The 17,351-nt window shown below is 51.6% G+C and overlaps 1 protein-coding gene and 1 long non-coding RNA gene across 10 annotated transcripts in view; one reads left to right on the forward strand and one right to left on the reverse strand.

Moving 5' to 3' along the window:
* Agrn (agrin) overlaps positions 1-15,734 on the reverse strand; it is a 33,039-nt gene extending 17,305 nt beyond the window's left edge. For 6 of the 9 annotated variants that reach the window (XM_036177216.1, XM_036177215.1, XM_036177212.1 and 3 more), the window contains exons 1-3: positions 15,425-15,733; positions 13,370-13,631; positions 3,378-3,425 (exon numbers count right to left, since the gene is read on the reverse strand). In XM_036177216.1, coding sequence (XP_036033109.1) covers positions 3,378-3,425; positions 13,370-13,631; positions 15,425-15,631 — 517 coding nt within the window. In that variant the 5' untranslated portion in view covers positions 15,632-15,733. Of the gene's footprint in view, positions 1-3,377; positions 3,426-3,893; positions 4,668-13,369; positions 13,632-15,424 lie in introns of those variants that run through there. The other 3 variants (XM_036177219.1, XM_036177217.1, XM_036177220.1) reach the window with 3 other exon arrangements.
* Positions 4,356-9,386, forward strand: LOC118577154. The gene is made up of 4 exons (XR_004944170.1): positions 4,356-4,604; positions 6,051-6,116; positions 8,234-8,322; positions 8,744-9,386. It is a non-coding gene; the product is annotated as an uncharacterized LOC118577154 (long non-coding RNA).
* Positions 15,735-17,351: the final 1,617 nt, after the last annotated feature.

Raw genomic sequence — 17,351 nt, forward strand, 5'->3', positions numbered from 1 at the left:
CCACAGTGATACCTGCTTTATTGAAGTTGAAGTGTATCCCTTACCCACAGGATCAAGAGATCATAAAAGCTCAAGAAAATTTTCTTTTCTTTTTGAGACAGGGTTTGTCTCTATAGCCCTGGCTGTCCTGGAACTCGCTCTGTAGACGAGAATGGTCTCACACTCAGTGATCCACCTGCCTTTGCCTCCTGAGTGCTGGGATTAAAAGTGTATACCACCTAATCCCAGCGCTTGGAAGCAGAGGCAGGAGGACCTCTGTGATCTGTGAATTGGAGGCTAGCCTGGTCTACAGAGCAAGTTCCAGGACAGCCAGGACTGTTACACAGAAAAACTCTTGTCTTGGAAAACAAACAAACAAAAGTGTACAATACCACGCATGGTCAAGACAAGTTTCTGTTTGTTTTGTTTTGTTTTGTTTTATTGAGACAGGGTTTCTCTGTAATCTTGGCTGTCCTGGAATTCTCTCTGTAGACCAGGCTGGCCTTGAATTCAGAGATCTGCCTGTCTCTAGCTCCAGAGTGCTGGGATTAAAAGGTGTCAGCCATGCCGGGCGGTGGTGGCGCACGCCTTTAATCCCAGCACTCTGGGAGGCAGAGCCAGGCGGATCTCTGTGAGTTGGAGGCCAGCCTGGGCTACCAAGTGAGTCCCAGGAAAGGCACAAAAAGCTACACAGGGAAACCCTGTCTCGAAAAACCAGAAAAAAAAAAAAAAGGTGTCAGCCACCACCTCACAGCTCCCAAGACAAGTTTCTTATAACTAAATGTTAGAACAGGCCCAATCTGAGACCACCTGAAGACAGGTATGGATGAAGTAATTACACACATGCTCATTACTGCAGCAGGCAGAGCTGTTTTAATAGCTCTGAACCTCAGGCACCACTCAAGTATCATCATGCAATGCCCACATATCAGGAAAGAAAGCAGAGGCTCACTGAGGTTTCCTGACAAAGCCATATCCCTAATAAACACCAGGGTTTAGCTCAGTTCCCATCTGTGTTCCTGGTCACTTCCCCACACTGCCTCTCATAAACACAGGTGGCACACCTGGGCACCTATGATTGAACAGTCTCTAATGGATCATATCTGGGCCCCCCACTAAGTGTCTTCCTTCACCCCTGTGGAACTTCTCCATGGTCTCCTAGTTTCCTATACAGGCAATCTTTCCATATGATGTTGGAAGCGTCCTGTACTTTTTATATCTACCATGGTAGTAGAGAATACATTTAACTTCTTTGCTAGTCTTTGGTAGGTTGGAGATGGAATAGATGGTTGCCCATAAGCCATGGCCTATGTCTAAAGTACACAAAGCAAATGCTGGGTATAAATAAGGGGCCTGCATGTACAATTGTGGGGAATGCAGTGTGTATAAAGGAAAGAAGACGTCTGGTAGTTTTGGGGGTTTCAGAAGAAGCCGAAATTACCAAGAAGGAAGATCTCTTCACTCCTGAGCCTACCTTGAATGTAGACAGCTCTAGGCCTCTTGCCCCTAGTCTGTAAACACTCAGCCCTAACCTCATACACCATACTGAAGGGCACATTCCACCTACTAACAGCCCACCTCACTGGGAGTGATTTGGTCCCTTTTTTAAAAATGTGGAGAAGTGAGAGTCACTTCCTCTCACTTCCCATCTAACAGGAAGATTGCTTACTCATCTATCAACTCAGTTAATAGTCTCTGCAACTCTAGTAATAGTGAAGAGCATACATTGGTATAATACTGCTTTGATAATAGCTTCCCAGGCAGAGGCACCTGGTTGACATAGCCTCACCTCACCACAACCCAGTCTGAGCTTGGGACTCTAAAGGGCCTTTCAGATCTTGGGGAAGCAGCTGCCCAGGAAGGACACTGGTGTCGGGGATCAAGACTTAGGACCATAAAACCAGAGCCCAGGGTTAGGTCAGAAGCACCTATCACTCACTACCAGCCTCCATTCCCACTATACCCCAACACTGCCCAATTAGTAGTCCTTGGGACCAAAAGCCTATTGGCCAAGTGTGTCAAAAAACACACTGCCAGTTTGCTAACATTATAGACTCAGGAAATAAAGGGCAGTTGGTTACAGATGACCTTTCTTTTCCCATTTGACCATCAAAAAGTAGGGGAGACCCTCTAATATCCTGCATCTGAATCAAGTTCCCATTTTTGGATGTCTGGGCTCTCCATTCCTAAGGAAACTCCCTAGTTTTACAGACTGCTGAGGCCCCCAGAGAGTCCTACCTTAACCCTGACTTCCTAGTATAGAACAGAAGGAGGGAGGCCCTATCAGTGCCAGGATACTTTCCTCTACTCTGAAGACCCAGAAATAACCCCAACTATCTATGTAACCCAGGGCTGCTTCCTAGAAAGAAAATGACAGGGTCGATTCTCATAATGACACCTACAACCTCAATCCTAGGATTCCCTGAAGTCCCCACAACCCATATCCTGGTCAAAACAGAAACCATGGCTGGGCATGGTGACATGCGCCTTTAATCCTATCACTTGAGAGGCATAGGCAGGAGGACCTCTGTGAGTTTGAGGCTAGCCTGATCTACATAGTAAATCCTAGGACAGCCAATGCTATATAGAGACCCTGTCTCAACCCTTGACCCCAAACCAAAAACCCCAGAAACCATGGCTTTGCCACACATAAGATAACACAAGACATATGATTTCTACAAAACTAGTCAGGTGCCCAGGCAGCAGAATTGATAGGGTAGTAGGTACCAAGGACAGAGCTGGGAACTGTACCCCTCTTGATATAAGGAGCCAGGCTGGGCTAGCTGAGATACAGTCTATTCCTACTATTCTTTGCTTTTTTTCTAACACTGGTCAGTTCCTTGTCTCTTTATCATTAACTTAGTTACAGAAGCCTACACACTAGCAGCCCCTCTGGGAGAGCTGGCCCCAGCCATAAAAAAGGTCAGCCTGCCCCTTCCATCATTTGCTCCCTCCCCCACCCCAGGGTCAGACCTAGACCCTCTAGCCCTCAAACAGCTGTCATTCGCTTTACTGAGCCCTCCCCCACTACCCAATCCACTTTCCCTTCTGTGCTTCTGTCTGTTTCCAGCCCCACCCTTTCCTGAATAGGGAAAAAGACAAAGAAAAGGAATCCATCCACAAACAGACTGATTTCAGTGCTCCATCCAAATCTCACACAAATCCTCTGACGTCATCTCTCAACTTGTAGGTTCTAAGACTGGTCCTGCTCAGAATATTAACCAGTACCTAAAGGCCCCTGTGGACTCCCTGGAAGGGATCCAGGCTCCCTTGCCCAACTTCCTACTCCAAATACACCTGGTGTACACACTATGAAACAGTCCTAATCCTAGTAACCCTGTCCATTTTCACCCCCATTATCAGTGTACCAACCACCTGCCCCAACCACCGTCACTCACCATCAGGAGGCATAGGAGGCGCTGCTGTGAAGTGGGTTCCAGGTTTGTCTAGAGGGAAGAAAAAAGTTAGGTTCCTTTGAGCAGGTATATTGCCCACTCACAACCACTCCTCAAGGCTCCAGTTATAATCAGCAAGGCTGGGAAGGTCACTGACCAAGCAGAACAGACAGAGGAAGCCCTGGTCTTTCTCTGCCTCTTGAACTTCACAGCCACCTGCTTTCTCTGGATAAGTCCATCTCTTGCCCCTGTTCCCAATCGCAGCACTGATGTACCTACCCTTGCCAATTCCCACAGAGTTTTCTGCAGCTCAGGTTGAAGGTCTGCACCATTAGAAGCCTAAGAATAGGTTATAAGAAGCCCAGGAATTTAGTGTGACCTATCCAATACCCAGAAGGAAAAGGTGCCCCATCTACAACAACCCCTAGATTTGATATGACCCTGTCTGCTCTGAAACTCTTGATAACTGAGATGAAGGGCTCACTGAGCAGAACAAGGGTACACCCAGCAGCCACGTACAGTTGCTGAGGAAAAGCAGCACCGCAAAGCCCAGGGTGGACGTAGCCAACAGGATCAAGCAGATGTTGCAGGGGATCATGAAGTACCGAACCAGCAAGGAGGCACCAGGCTGCTGCCTGGGCCTGTGTTCCAGTGGCAGAGGAGGCATGATACAGCTCTAGCCCACTTCTTGGGTGTGGGGGTTCTTATGGAGTGCCCTTGGGCCTCTTCGGAGCTACTCCCCCCATGCTGGGTACCCTGTAGCAGCAGATGGCAGCTGTGATCTCAAAGTTTAGCCAGTTATGGCTGGGGGAGCACCAGGCCCTCCCCAGCCCTCCAGGATCATGGTGGGAGATAAGCAGAATTCTCTCCAAGTAGAAATCCCAAATGTGAGCTCAGAAGCAGGGAAACGATGATGGAGAGCCAAGGCAACCCCTGTTGGCTACAATTCTTCCGCCCACTAGCCAGTGCTGTCCTCTGTAGCTCCTGGAGTCTGAAATGCAGGGAAGGCCCCAGAGACCAGGGGCGCCGGTGCAGGGCCTGTCTGCTCCTGCCTAGCAGAGGCGGGAGCACGATGGCAGCAGCGGGAGGAGCATCGGGCTTGGCTTTGGAGAGAATAAAGAATCGCGGAGGCGCCTGCCCACCTCCAGTAGCAGTGGCAGCGGCGGCGGCGGCAGCAGCAACAGCGGCGGCAAGCAGTGCAGCTCTTCTTGTCCTCGCTGGGCTGGGGCAGTGAGTGAGGGGCGAGGGAAGCCAAGGGGGCGGGAGCGGTTAGCAGAGACAAAGGAAGATGTCTCTGGGGACTCTAGCGTCCACAGGGAGTCGCAGTTGGGAGCAAAGAGGCTGGGGTGGATTAAGATCAGGATGCAAAATGTACAAAAGAGACAGAGCAGCTCTGGGTAGAAGTAGAAGCTTGGGGAGGGTTGGTGGCGGTACTGGTAAGAGGACAGGGACCAAGCGAGGGACAAGTGATGGGAGGGCAATGGGTCTGGAAATTGGAGAACAGGGGAGAAGTAGGAGTGGGCTAAGTGTTTCCATAGGGGAGCAGAGGTTGAGCCTGAAGAGGAGACAATTGCTTGGCCCCCACCCCATGAACGCTATTGAGAAAGGTGGGCAGGAGGCAGCCAAGTGAGGCTGAGGCTGCTGTGTGGGCAGAGGCAGTCCTCCCTTATCACTCTTAATGCCTGGCTGGGAGTCACACCACAAGGGGCTTGGGCCTGTAGGAAGTACTGAACTCTGGGATTTGGTCTGCTTGTGCTTATGCATACATTATGCTAGTGCCTGTTGTTTCTGGTCCTGCAGGCTCTGCCTTGGTGTCGAGGCGGAGGTCCCCAAGTACCATGTAAGGTGCTCAGGTGGATGAGGTGATGAGTTCAGAAATCATCCCACCTACCTTTCCCCTTGTAATTGAATATAACATCTTAAACCACCCATTCACTCAACTCCCCAGCAATGAGAAAACATGCAAATGAGCCCATGCAAATAGCTGTTGAACTTTGGCCATCCCTAGAGCCTGACTCTGGAGTATACTTCCACCCCCAAGCTACTTTGCAGACTCCAAGAGGACCATTTGGGGCAAAGGGTTTGGGATAGAGGCACAGCCCACCTAGGTTGTGTGAAGGAACTCTTTCCTGGTCTCTGTGGGGAAAGACCCCCCCAGCTGTCCACAAGATTGGGGAGTATGCAGGTTCTGCACTATCCCCACTTGACACAGCCACCCTCCTGCTAAGTGTTCATCTCAGCTGAAATCACACTAACAGCCCCCATACCACACACTTGGGTTATACTAACAGGTACACGGTATCCACAACTCAAGACTCTAGTCAGGCTTCTGCATCTGCTGTTAGCAGGTCCCATTTTTTAGCCAACTATGGCTACTTTCAAACCTCATCTCAGTTCATCTTGAGAAAATCACATCTCTGTATACCAGGAGCCCTTGGCCTATCTGTGGTGCTCCTCTATTCCATTCTTCAACCAACCCTGCTTGGGGCACTAAGACCCTACATTCACTGCACATTGACTGGAAATGGCTCCACTTCCATATTATCTACAGCTGAAACCTCTCTAAGACCCCTCTGGTCAGACACTTGGCACCCCTAGTGCCCACTCCCTTTTGATCTGTCAGACAATTTCTCTACCCTAGTTGATAACAATGTATCTATCTTCTCTGTTTCCAAGCCTATCCATCCTCTGGCCAGGCACAAAATGCAATCCTCCTGCTGGGTCATTCATTTGCCACCCATGGTAAGAGGTTTTCCATCTTTTGCGGCCCCAAACTCAAATCTTCTAATGAAATCTTGCAGGAAACTCTGAAATAAAGCTGGGTTTATGAGCCCTATGCATGCAGTCTAGGACATCATCAGATCTAACTACTGGAAAACTCCACTTCCAGATGGCCTCACCTTTTCCTCAGAGCTCTGGCCCTGAATGCCTCCTACTGGACCTTGGCACTGCCAGTGACACAGAGGTAGTTTCTGTGATGCTAGCTCCCCTAGTACCAGAAACAGGGTCTGAGTTCTTAGCTCCTAGAAAGTCAAGAGAACTTACAATTGAAGAGTGCAGCACCACTCATATACATCTTCTGTTTGATTCACTACCCCATAGAAAGTGCCAGAGAACAAGTACCCAGCAGGCCACACGGTACTATTGGATATGTTGTTTCAGCCCTGGAATGTCCCAGTGTGCTCTCTACAGGAAGCACAGTAACCAGGGTCTTGGAGGGCTGGGTCCCATTAGTAGTAAAAACCCCAGGCAAGAGCTAGCAGAAGAAGCCTCAAGTGATCTTGGGAAATTTGCTATAGCCTTTGCTTAACCCTTTCACCAAGCAGAAACCCTGAGATCTGCCACTGAAGAGGTCTCAATAATTTTTTTCAGTGCTCATATGGGGTTCTAGTCAGTCCTGGGCAACACTGGAATGGGGCTTGAGGTCTATTGGGCCTAGCCATGGGAAAGGGAACTAGGCAGGCAGCCTGGCCCACCAAACCCCAGTCAGTGTCTGAGCCCCCTGCAGGGGCAGGATGCCTTCAAAAAACAAAGAGCCTTTGAGGCTTTAGGCCAGTGGGGGGAGGGGAGCACAGGCTACTGGAGTTATTTTGGGATCTTTAGACAAAATCATTCAGCCTAGACTGCCCCAGCAGGCTCATGCCCAGGAATGAACAGGATGCTGATCCAGGCTTACCCCCCTGGGCTCACACCCTACCAACATGCAACCACAGATATGAGCCAAGACTCTAAGTACTCCTGCTTTCCAGCGGTCACTCAAGCTTGCAAGAATTGCATCCCCCACCTGCCAACATACACACTAGACATTCTTTGTGTAGCACAAAGCTTGTCCCTCATTCCCAGGCATAATAGGTGTGGTCCTATGTTCTGGTACTTCTCAGGACCAGAGGAGGTTGGAGGATAAGGCCTGGAGTGGGTACAGAGTCCTTCTCCCTTTCTAGATAGCCTTCAACTCCCTTAGAAAAGAAGGTAGAGTTAGGGGTTTGATGACTGAGAGGAGTCCATGGAAAAAGCTGCCTATCTGGACACTCAGCACATACTCATTCCCCAATACATAGGTCTCACCCAGCAAGTAGACATGCCCCACCCTCTGACCTCTGGTCAGGCCAGGGTGAGGCTAACCTGTTCTCTTTGGTGGTGGGGATTTCTAGGCATGCATTGCTCAGGTTAATAGAGGTACCGGATGGACTCAGTTCTGGCTGCCATGGTGGGGGCAGGGCAGTACCATCCTACACCTCCAGTATCTGGCCTCAAACTGTACCTTGCCTTTTCTCTCTTCCCTCCTCCCCTCAGAGGACAATAGGCACTTCATAGCAGGACAGAGGCACTCTGCCCTGGTCAACTGCCAGCATGAGGGGTCCTCCAGGCCTAGGTCAGATCTGTACCCACCCACCCACCCATCTGAACAGTTACCCTGCTCTGCAGAGTGGTTGGATTAAATTAAAATTTGGGATACAATAGGGATGTCTTTTAGGGTAGCCAATATGCTGCCTGATTGCCCCTTCTCCATTCCTTAGCTGGCTAGGCTCCTCAACCTGGGGCTGTTCTGACAAACTTACCAACTCGTTTATACCTCTCTAAGAAGTTAAGTGTGTCTGCCTGGCTTCCGGAAGATATCATGGCAGTTTCACATGAAGGTCAGATGGGTGAAGTGAAATCTGCACATTGACCAAGTGATGAGTGGGGCCACAGCTGTCACAGGGTCAGAGTCTTTAATGCAGATCCTCAACCTTTCAGATTTGGGGAACTCCAACATGGACCTGGGCATTTTCCTGAATGATCAAGAGCAGCCAGCTGAGCAGGTACTGATGAAAGGCGGTGAAGGTAGGGACATTCATGCTATCCCTCTTGTTCCTTAGGTTTACCCAAACCCAGCTTTGCCAGTCCCTACTTATCTCAAGGAGGAAAGAGAAGGAGCCAGGTGACACCCACATGTGATCAGTGCTTGGTGAGTCAGGAGACCTTGATATCCCTGCTTAATACTCCAGCTGTGCTGAGTTAGGTTAGAGACATCAGATACAGGAGAGGGGTAAACATAGCAGGGATCCTATGGCCCAATGGCACAGGCTTAGTTCAAGAGGGCTTCATGGAGGTGGTGGGCAGCCAGTTATTAGGATGAGAAGGAAAGGCAGTAAGGGTGACAGAGGACTAGAGGTGCAAGAAGGGGGAGCAGAGACAGATCCAAAGAGGAAGGAGGCTGGGGCAAGCAAGGAAGAACTTTCCTATTGCAGAAGTGCTTGGGATCAGCAGATAGGTAGGAAGGCCAGCCCAGAAAGGGATTAGCTTGCTCTCTCAGCCAGGGGACAGGCTGTTGAAGAATAGTACTCTCCTTTCCTCACACTCACAGCATCTTATCTACTCTTTCCCAGGCAGCAGCAACCACCTACTATTCTTTTCATTCATCTTTATCTCAACTCACTGATCCCTGGGAAGCCACCAAAACTACAAGCAGGACTCTGTTGAGGGTACCAGCAACAGCAGATGCCCCATTAACCCTGCAGGGAATGGTTGTAGAATGGTGACTGGACATGGTCAAGAAGGAACTGATAGATTTAATGATGGAAGACATCACAAGCCATGTATTATACCTGATGGCTTCCTTTCCAGAGTAGGAGACGGGTATCTCAATTGTTCTACCAGTATCGTGTTTGTGCTCTGTTCTTCCATATGTGCTGGAACCTCACTTGTGGGTACAGGGGCCTGCACTGACATAATGCTAGCCTACATTTTCTGGGATCTAGGATGTGGTGGTCAAGGGCACTCTCAAACTTACCAATTTACCTCAGGCTAGCAACAGATAGAGGGCAGAGGGGAGGAAGGCAGTTGCATCAGCCTCAGGGTCTGACAGGCTTATAAAGGTCAGTGACTAAATTCCCTGGTCTCCTGTCCTCACAGAAGCTCACCAAACACATCCCTCATTTTAAATGTTTGCAACATGTCAGTCACTCCTAGAGGCAGAGCTCACAAAAGGTGCCCCTGGCCCTCCAGCACAACTGGACCCAAAAGAACCAATAGCAAACAGATGCTGAGATTCACATACACGTGAGGTCAGCAACCAGGACCTGACCACTTACTTAGACATAAACCCAGAAAAACCAAGATGGTGACAACTACCCCTCCCTTCAATTGCAGGCCTAGGCACACATAACTATAAAAAGTTCACACAGCTGGAAGCAGCCTAGCCTGTGAAGACAGAGCCTCCCTATCTTCCCTGCCTCCAGGCCAGGGAGGGGCCATCTCTATTCCCTGGTAAATTGTCTCTGCAGGGGGCCTTCCTCAGAGGAAATTCTCAGGATCTGTGCTGAGGGTGGGAGGGGTGAGATCCCTTGATCCCCGGGTCCTCCACCACTGACCTTATCAGCTTTCCCAGCTTCCAACATGGGTCAAACATGGCCTACTCCTGAACCCCAGGAGGTATAGGGGACATAGAGCCCTCTTCTTCTAGGTGGTAACTGCCCCAAATGAGCAGGATTACTATGACGACTGTTGTGGTAGCCCCTAGTCCAACCCACCAGGACATCAATGGTTTAGTGCTCTATCTCCACTCTGAGGTAAACAGCTGACCTAAGAATCACAGAGAAAAAAGTCAGCTGTTTTCTACCCTCTTGTGCATAGTAACCAGGCCTAGGAAACAATAGAGGGCCCTTATCAATCAGTGATACAGGACCCTCCTGAACCTGTGGTCCTAGGTATGTCCTCGACCTCACACTCCACCCTATACTATCCTACTTCAGCTTGTAGGAACTAACGAGTAACTACAGACCTGATCTGGGTTGAGGGTAGTTTGTCTAGTCTGCAATGGGGATCCCATGTCTGCAGGAGGGCTATGAGGGCTCAAGCGGGTGGCAACAGAATTTTCTTTGTCCAGAAAGATCCAAGCAACAGAAGTGGTTTCAAAACATCCCTCCCCATTTCTAATTGACAGGGTTGATGGGGGCATCTTCTCTGGGTAGGGATGGGAGAGCAGGATGGGTCTGGAAAAAGCCAAAAGTTACTTCCACCAGCTCCATCTTGCCTATTGCCTGCCCAATGGGAGGCCATCTCCACAGAACTAATAGTATCCTGCCTGTCACCCACCTAGAAGCATCCATTGATTCCAGCAAGCAAAGCCCACCCCCCCCAAGGCTGCCTCAGTGAGCCCAAAGATGAGACAAGTCCATTCCTGCAGCCAACTTCTTATTAGAACTCCCTGACATGGAAAAGAGGAGGCCCTTCCTTACCTGGGCAGGCCCTTCTCTCTGGGCAAAAAGTGGGGACAGCCAGTAGCCTCCAGCTCTAGCAGCCTCCAACCTGGACATGCCTGGGGGAGGGGCCCTCAAAGGACTGTGGGTGGGGTTGTAGAGTGGTAGAGAGCCTGAAGTCCAAAGGGAGAGCCACCTCCCCCTCAGCAGAAGGAATGTGGGGGAGGTGAGGGGAAAGAAAATGGCAATGGGAGTCTAAGCCTAGCCTGGAAGGCAGTCCTCCCAACAGTCTAGGAACTGTCACAATATCCTAGGCAACCCCAGTACCAGAAGCCAGCCTTAGTGGATCAGGCTGCTCCTATCCACTGCCTTGGAATCTAGAGCTCCTCTACTCTATCTTCCTGAAAGCTCTGGATAGAGACAAAGGGCAGAACCAATCTGGCCAGCCCAGAACAAGGGAGTCACCAAGACCCCAGCTTCAGAATTGAAAAGGGCCAGGCTGGTCAGGTGCCAGGCTCACTCAACCTGGGCCCCCTGCCCTGTCCTTGTGCCAGGTGCTGGCTGGAACAGACAACACTTCCTTTCTCTGCTCCTGATTTTTAGTAGGGAAGTGCAGGTACCCAGCCAGACTGTGTCTCTCCTGGGGGCTTCAGGGAGGTGCCAATCCAATCTTCTCTAGAGACAGGGTGAGGACAGTGGTGGGCCTATGCTCTGCACCCTTAACTGGAAGTGAAGAGGATTCTCCATTTCCTTGACAAAGCTTTGTCAGAGTGAGAGGTCCCTTTCCAGAAGGAGCAGCAGCCACTCTTGCCCAAAGGTGATGCAAAGGGAGGGGCACATACCTGCCCCAGTTATGCCAGGAATGTGGCTTCCCAGGCAGAGGACCAGAGGAGCCTTTCTGGGGGTGGGGAAGGTGCTGGCTGGCTGGGGGTATTCCAAGAGTGAACAAGAGGTCAGAAGTAGCCCAGATTTCACCCAGTTCCCAGTGTGGGGTGGTGCAGGTGTAGGGGACCTGGAGGCAGATTGGGAAATCAGATTAGAGGGATGGGCTTGTTTCCAAGTGTGAGGACCTAGGATGAGGCTCAAAAGCCTCGTCACCTACAGGTCAAGAAATAGACCCATCTTTGGAGGGGTGGACAAGAAGATATTTCATTTCCATCCTAGATCCTAAACCCTGATGCCTCCTTGGGTGTTCTGACCTTGCCTTAGAACCCAATTTACCCACTGTACTCTGGTCTGCTTCCAAAACAGATCCAAGACACCATTTCTTCAAGCTTCTTACAATGGCACCCCAGCTCCTTAGTCTGCCCCACCCCACCTTCTACATACCTGAAGACATCTCTTCAGCCTCCTTGGCTCTATCTATGAGTCTTTAGTCCCATATCTGCACACACACACACACACCCCCCGCAACACACACACACACACACACACACAGCTACTCCTGGACTCTCCTCCTCTGGTAAAATGCTGGTCTTTGAGTCTTCAGAACTAAGTATCCCTAAGTGTCAGCCATATACAAGTGCACAGGAAGGGAGGCCTTCTTTCCATGATTCTTCTTCCTAGCTGTGCTGCTCCAAATTGGGCTCTACCGGACCAAAGACAGAGTGTAGTGTGGGCCTAGCTGGCTTTGGTGAGATGTTAAATCTTGTTCTGTCACTCCCTACCATGACCTCTGATCTCAGGAGAAGTCCTCAGTTACTGAGTCATGGACCCTCAGACTACTAGATCCACCCAGCTATTCATGATTCACTCTCTTGATCTTGATCCTTCTCAGCCCCCTACTCAACCCCAAGTTGACATATCTATCTATCTTTGGCCTCACATATACATCCTTCCCTGCCTTTCCTGCCCCCCAATTTCCCAAATCACAAACTTCTATAGCAGTGCTAGAATCTCTGTTTCTTGTCTAGATAGGTTCCCCATGGCAAGAACCCAGGAGCTGACCATATCTGGCTGAGAGGCCACAGATTTTACATTCTGGACCTGATCCTCCTACACCCAAGGTCAGCATGGAGACAGGGTTCTAGAGACACCCCTCAAGAGCCCAGCTACCATCAAAGCAGAAAGACAGGAGATAAGTCTTCAGAGCTGGTAAACACATCACATCAGAGGACTAGAAGTCATAACCCTTGCCACTGCTCTGAGAAGGAAGTTTCTGTCCCCAGCCCTACATCCCTTTCCAGCCAGCCATGAGGGAACAGACAGGATGTAGTAGCAGTGAGAGAAAAAAGCATTCTTTACCACATTTCCCCTCAAAAGTCTCAGTCACCAAATGTGGCTGTTCTGAGAGACCTGAATGGTTACCTTCTAGAGGATGGCAGCCCAGTCCCACAGAGCTGTTCTTCTACATACTGTGGGCCTCTGAAACACAAAGGCCAGCCCCCCACCATCCAAACCCCTGTGCCTAGCCACAGGTGTGTACTCAAATGTATGGATCAAGACAGATGTTTGGACTTCTGTAAAGATAAGACAGGTGGGTCCCAGCTTGTTCCATAGCAAAGTGCCTTTCAAAGGGGAATGTGGAGTGCTGAGGGAAAGGGAGAGAGAGAAGAGAGATACCTGTCTCTAGCCAGGGCAGCAGCTTGTTTATGGCTCCAAGACTAAAGACAGCTAATATAAGAGGTGAGGGTATCTAATCTGTATAGCTAGAGATGTAGCCAGGAGCAATAATGTTGCATCACAAGTAGGTAACAGGATGGTTATGCTCCTGCTCCATGGCAAGCTCTCCTCTGTAGCCTGCCCCCTCCCTCAGATCCCATAAAATATCAGCAAGCCACTGCCCTCAAAGGAATACCCTCACCATGCACGCACCTTCTACACAGAACTCCACCTCTTCCAGGTTCCGCAAAGTGATCCGCATAAGGCTGGAGTTGAGCATCAGTTCATTCTTGTGGGCTGGCCACAGGTAGGGTGGTGCTGGGTTCACAAAAAAGATTCTAGTGTCTCCAGTAGACACCTGGTTGTCACAGATAAGGGGGTCTCCGAAGCCACCAATCACCACCTTGTTGCCACCATCCAACAAACTCTCCTGGGCCACCACATCTTTGCCTTTCAAGTACCGCCACACTCGAACCTGAGTGGACATGAAGGTAAAAGTGTGTTGGTCCTACAGGGATAGGGTACCAGACTGGACACCTGGGCCCTTTCCCCTCCTCTGTTCTCACTTGCTCAAGCCAGTGTCCACAATGGACTCCAGCCTTGGGCAGAGATGTTCAAAGTTCTGTGACTCAGCCTCTCAGCAAATGCTGCAGGGAAGTAGACACCTACTGGATAGGGGTGACACATAAGAAGGCATACCACCTAACCATACTCCCACCCTAGTCTAACCAGCCCAAGTCCAACTACAAGGGTCCATCTCAGTCAGGGCTTATCTGGCATGCAATGCCAACATTCTAGACCCTCTAGCTCACTACCACTCAGGACCAGACACTTCAGAAGGGACTTTAGAGCAAGATCCCAGCTGGGATCTTCACGACCCTGTGTGTGGGCTGACACCTCCCCCAGGAAGTAAAGACCCACGTCTTTGCTCCACAGTCTGCCTGAGTCTGTACAGCTAAGGCAGCTCTGAACCACAAAGTCAAGTTTGGGCAATGCAAGTCGGCCCCACCCTCCACCTTCTCTTTTGGGGCCCTGAGGGCACCCCTCTGACAGACATGGCTAGAGGATGTAGCCTGCAGCACCCACAGGACAAGTCGAGGAACCCAGACACTTTGGAAAGGAGTTCTAGCACCCCTTCTTCAGGTGCTCTGGGGGTTTAGGCTCTTGGAATGGAGGGAGCAAAAAGACAATGGGCAGTTTGTCCACCTGCCTAGCTCCTGCTAGGCAACTCAGAATCGCAGCACCTACAGGACTTGAAGAACCTCATTTACCTGCCCCCCCCCCCCCCCCGGGCAGTAAACTATTGAGGGAGATATTCCAAACGGGATGGGGGAGCTCACAATTTTCACACCTCCCCCACCCCAGCCACACCCAGGAGCAGCGGGGAGGAAGTCGGGAAAATCCTGCAGGGACTTGGCAAAGTGCCTTGGCAGTGAGAGGAGGGGGCCCGGCCGAGGGAACCCATGAAGACACGCTACTCTGAAAGAAGTCACCATCCTTTCCATCCCCAAAGAGCAAGAATGATCCTATTTCTAGTTAAGTGATTTGAGAAGCTAGGAGAACCAGCAAAGGTTCTGAGGGTACCCACTATACCTATTTCAAGGTGCTCTCAAATCCAGCTTTAGTTGAAGCAGAACTGACTCTTCTACTGTATTGTAAGGGAAACCCAGTTCTTCCAGAACGGAACACCTGCCCCTGCTCCTTGTGCACTGGAGACTCAACCATAGCCCATCTCTGTGCTCTTGCTCCACCGAAACCCAGTCTGTGCAGCACCTTACGCAGGTTCTTCGGACTTGTGGATTAGACTATGTACCCCTTCCTCACTGCGGACCACCTCCTCGCCCTGGTAGAGGCCTCATCACAGTCCGAGTCCATGCCCACCTCAAACTCTATTCCTTTCCTTTGGTGAGGGTGTACACTTGTTTCCAACGAGAGGGGCTTTGGACAAGGGTGGGGGGGGGGCAGCCACTACCGCAACTGGGGCCTGGGCACCGTGAGAAGAACCACAGCGGCCCCGCAGTAACTTTCGCCCTGAGCTGCAGAGTTTTCCGGGACCTGGTGCCCCACCCGCAGGCTTGGCGGTCGCTAAGGGAGCTCGAGCTGGGGCTACAGAAGCGTTCCGGTCTCGTTCCCACGGCTTGGGGGCCGGGGTCCCAGCAGGGTGGCCGGCACGCGAAGGGCGGGCCTCCGGGCTGGGAACCACGGGGAAAGGGCCCCCGGCTGGGATTCCAGAGGGCTGGGGTCTCGTGGGGTCTTGCCGGGGCCCACCTTGCACGAGTACGTGTGCTGCACCGGGTCCACGTTGAGGATCTCCTCCACCGTGCCGGTGAGCACCACATTCGCCTCCTCCTCGCGCCGCTCCAGGGCGCGCTCCGGGCACGTCCCGCTGGCGCCGGGTAGGGTGCGTTTGGCCACCACCAAGAGCAGCAGCAGTGGTAGCAGAGGGGCCGGGCAACACAGCCGCAGGCTGGCCATGGCGCAGCCTAGAACGGCGGAAGGCGGTCGGGAGAGCGCGCGGGATGGACCGTTCAGGGGGCAGGACAGAACTGGACCGCAGCGGAGGAGGTGGGAGGGCGGACGGCGTCGGGGCGGGCCAGGGGCGGGAACTGAGCAACACCGCCCCTCCCCCTGGGAGCTCAGCCCGCCTCCGCTCCCTACGACCCGCGCGAGCAGGGAACAAAGCCCGGAGACTGCGGCGCCGAGCTGAGGCGGGGACCCCGGCCGGGTGGGTGGCGGGCAGCCTTGGGGGAGGGGAAGGTGGGGCGCCGGGCGCCCCTCCCCCGTCCGCCCAAACTGCCCACCCACCAGGAAATGCAGCTGAAATCAGGTTAATATATAATCTAGGAGCGACGTGCCCGGGCGGCAGGGCTCTCTGGTTAGGAAAGAGTCCTGGAGCTGGACCTCCGCTTCCCCTTGAGTGAGCCCCACAGCAGGATTGCTCACAGAGCTCCCGCACCAGTACGGGGCCCACAGTAGGCTCTAAGGTGGCCCAGTAGCGCTACGCCCTCTGCCGGTGGTCTTTCCGCGGTGACTGGTCTGAATTGCGCTCAGGCCCGCCTACCTGCCCTCTGGCTGGGTAGGGCAGTGGGATGCCCCTGTCGACCTATGGCTACCTTCTCTTGTCTTGCTGCGGAACCTACCACGACCTGGCTTCCTAACTCTCCCCCTCTGTGGACTAGCGCTTCTCCAACTTGGCCTGGCTAGGTACAGGGTATAAACTGAGGCTCAGGGAACGCTGGATCTGCAGAAGGTTGAAGAAAAAGAGAAGAAAGACTGTTTTGTTTTCACAAGACCAGGGTTGCTGTGCCTTTGAACCAAAAGCTAGAGTAAAGTGTGGGTGGCAGGAACTCTTCCTCCTGAGAAAGACTCTACCACCAGGACCCTGGCAGGCTTCAGGGAAGGGGGTTTGAGGTCAGTCACATCTACACAGCGGACACCAGCATTGCTAGATCTAGGGTCACCCTACCCAGATATGCACAAGCACACCAACCAGAAATGGGGACTTCTGAGTCTCCACTCAAATTCTCTTTAAAGGTCTAAAAGTTGAAGTGTAAGGCCCCCAGGGCCATTGAGGTACTTGTCCTGACTTGCTTGTGCCTTAGGCTGCCTCAAAGCCTTAGTAAGTAAACAGAGGAGGAAAAGATAAGAGAAAGAAATATCAGGCAGGAAGGGGGTGAACCTTCTCCAAATTGGGTGCCTCCTATTTGCAATGTGATTTCCTTTGTGGACAGGTGAGCCCCAATTCCAGGTGCATCCTTACCTGCCAATAATGGCCTCTTTATAACTCTGATGAGGTGTACTTGCTAACCACCCCTGTCCTAAACAGCAACTGACTAATGTGAGTAGAGAGGCCCTGTCCTACCTTCTGAGGACTAGTGTAGGTGAGATTAGGAACACTCACAGAAGAATACACCACCCTCCACAGCCCACCCAAGCAGGTCCAAGAACATTCCTTCACTATTTCCAAAGGATCTGGGAAGCAACTAGTCCCATTAGGAGCCTCATCCTGTTACTGGTAGGACCTACCTTGACCTGTTCCTGAGTCAGATATATAAAGATGGGGACCAGTTGTTGAGGGGTTGGCTGAGGCTCAGAACTGGGTCCCAGGGGAAAAAAATGTCTTTCTCTAGAAGTGAGTTACCGAAGGGTTTTGAAGGGGAATTCTCTCACTAGGCTCTGTGAAATTCTGTCCCTT

This window comes from Onychomys torridus, chromosome 2, assembly GCF_903995425.1.
Source record: "Onychomys torridus chromosome 2, mOncTor1.1, whole genome shotgun sequence".
Classification (NCBI taxonomy): Eukaryota; Metazoa; Chordata; class Mammalia; order Rodentia; family Cricetidae; genus Onychomys; species Onychomys torridus.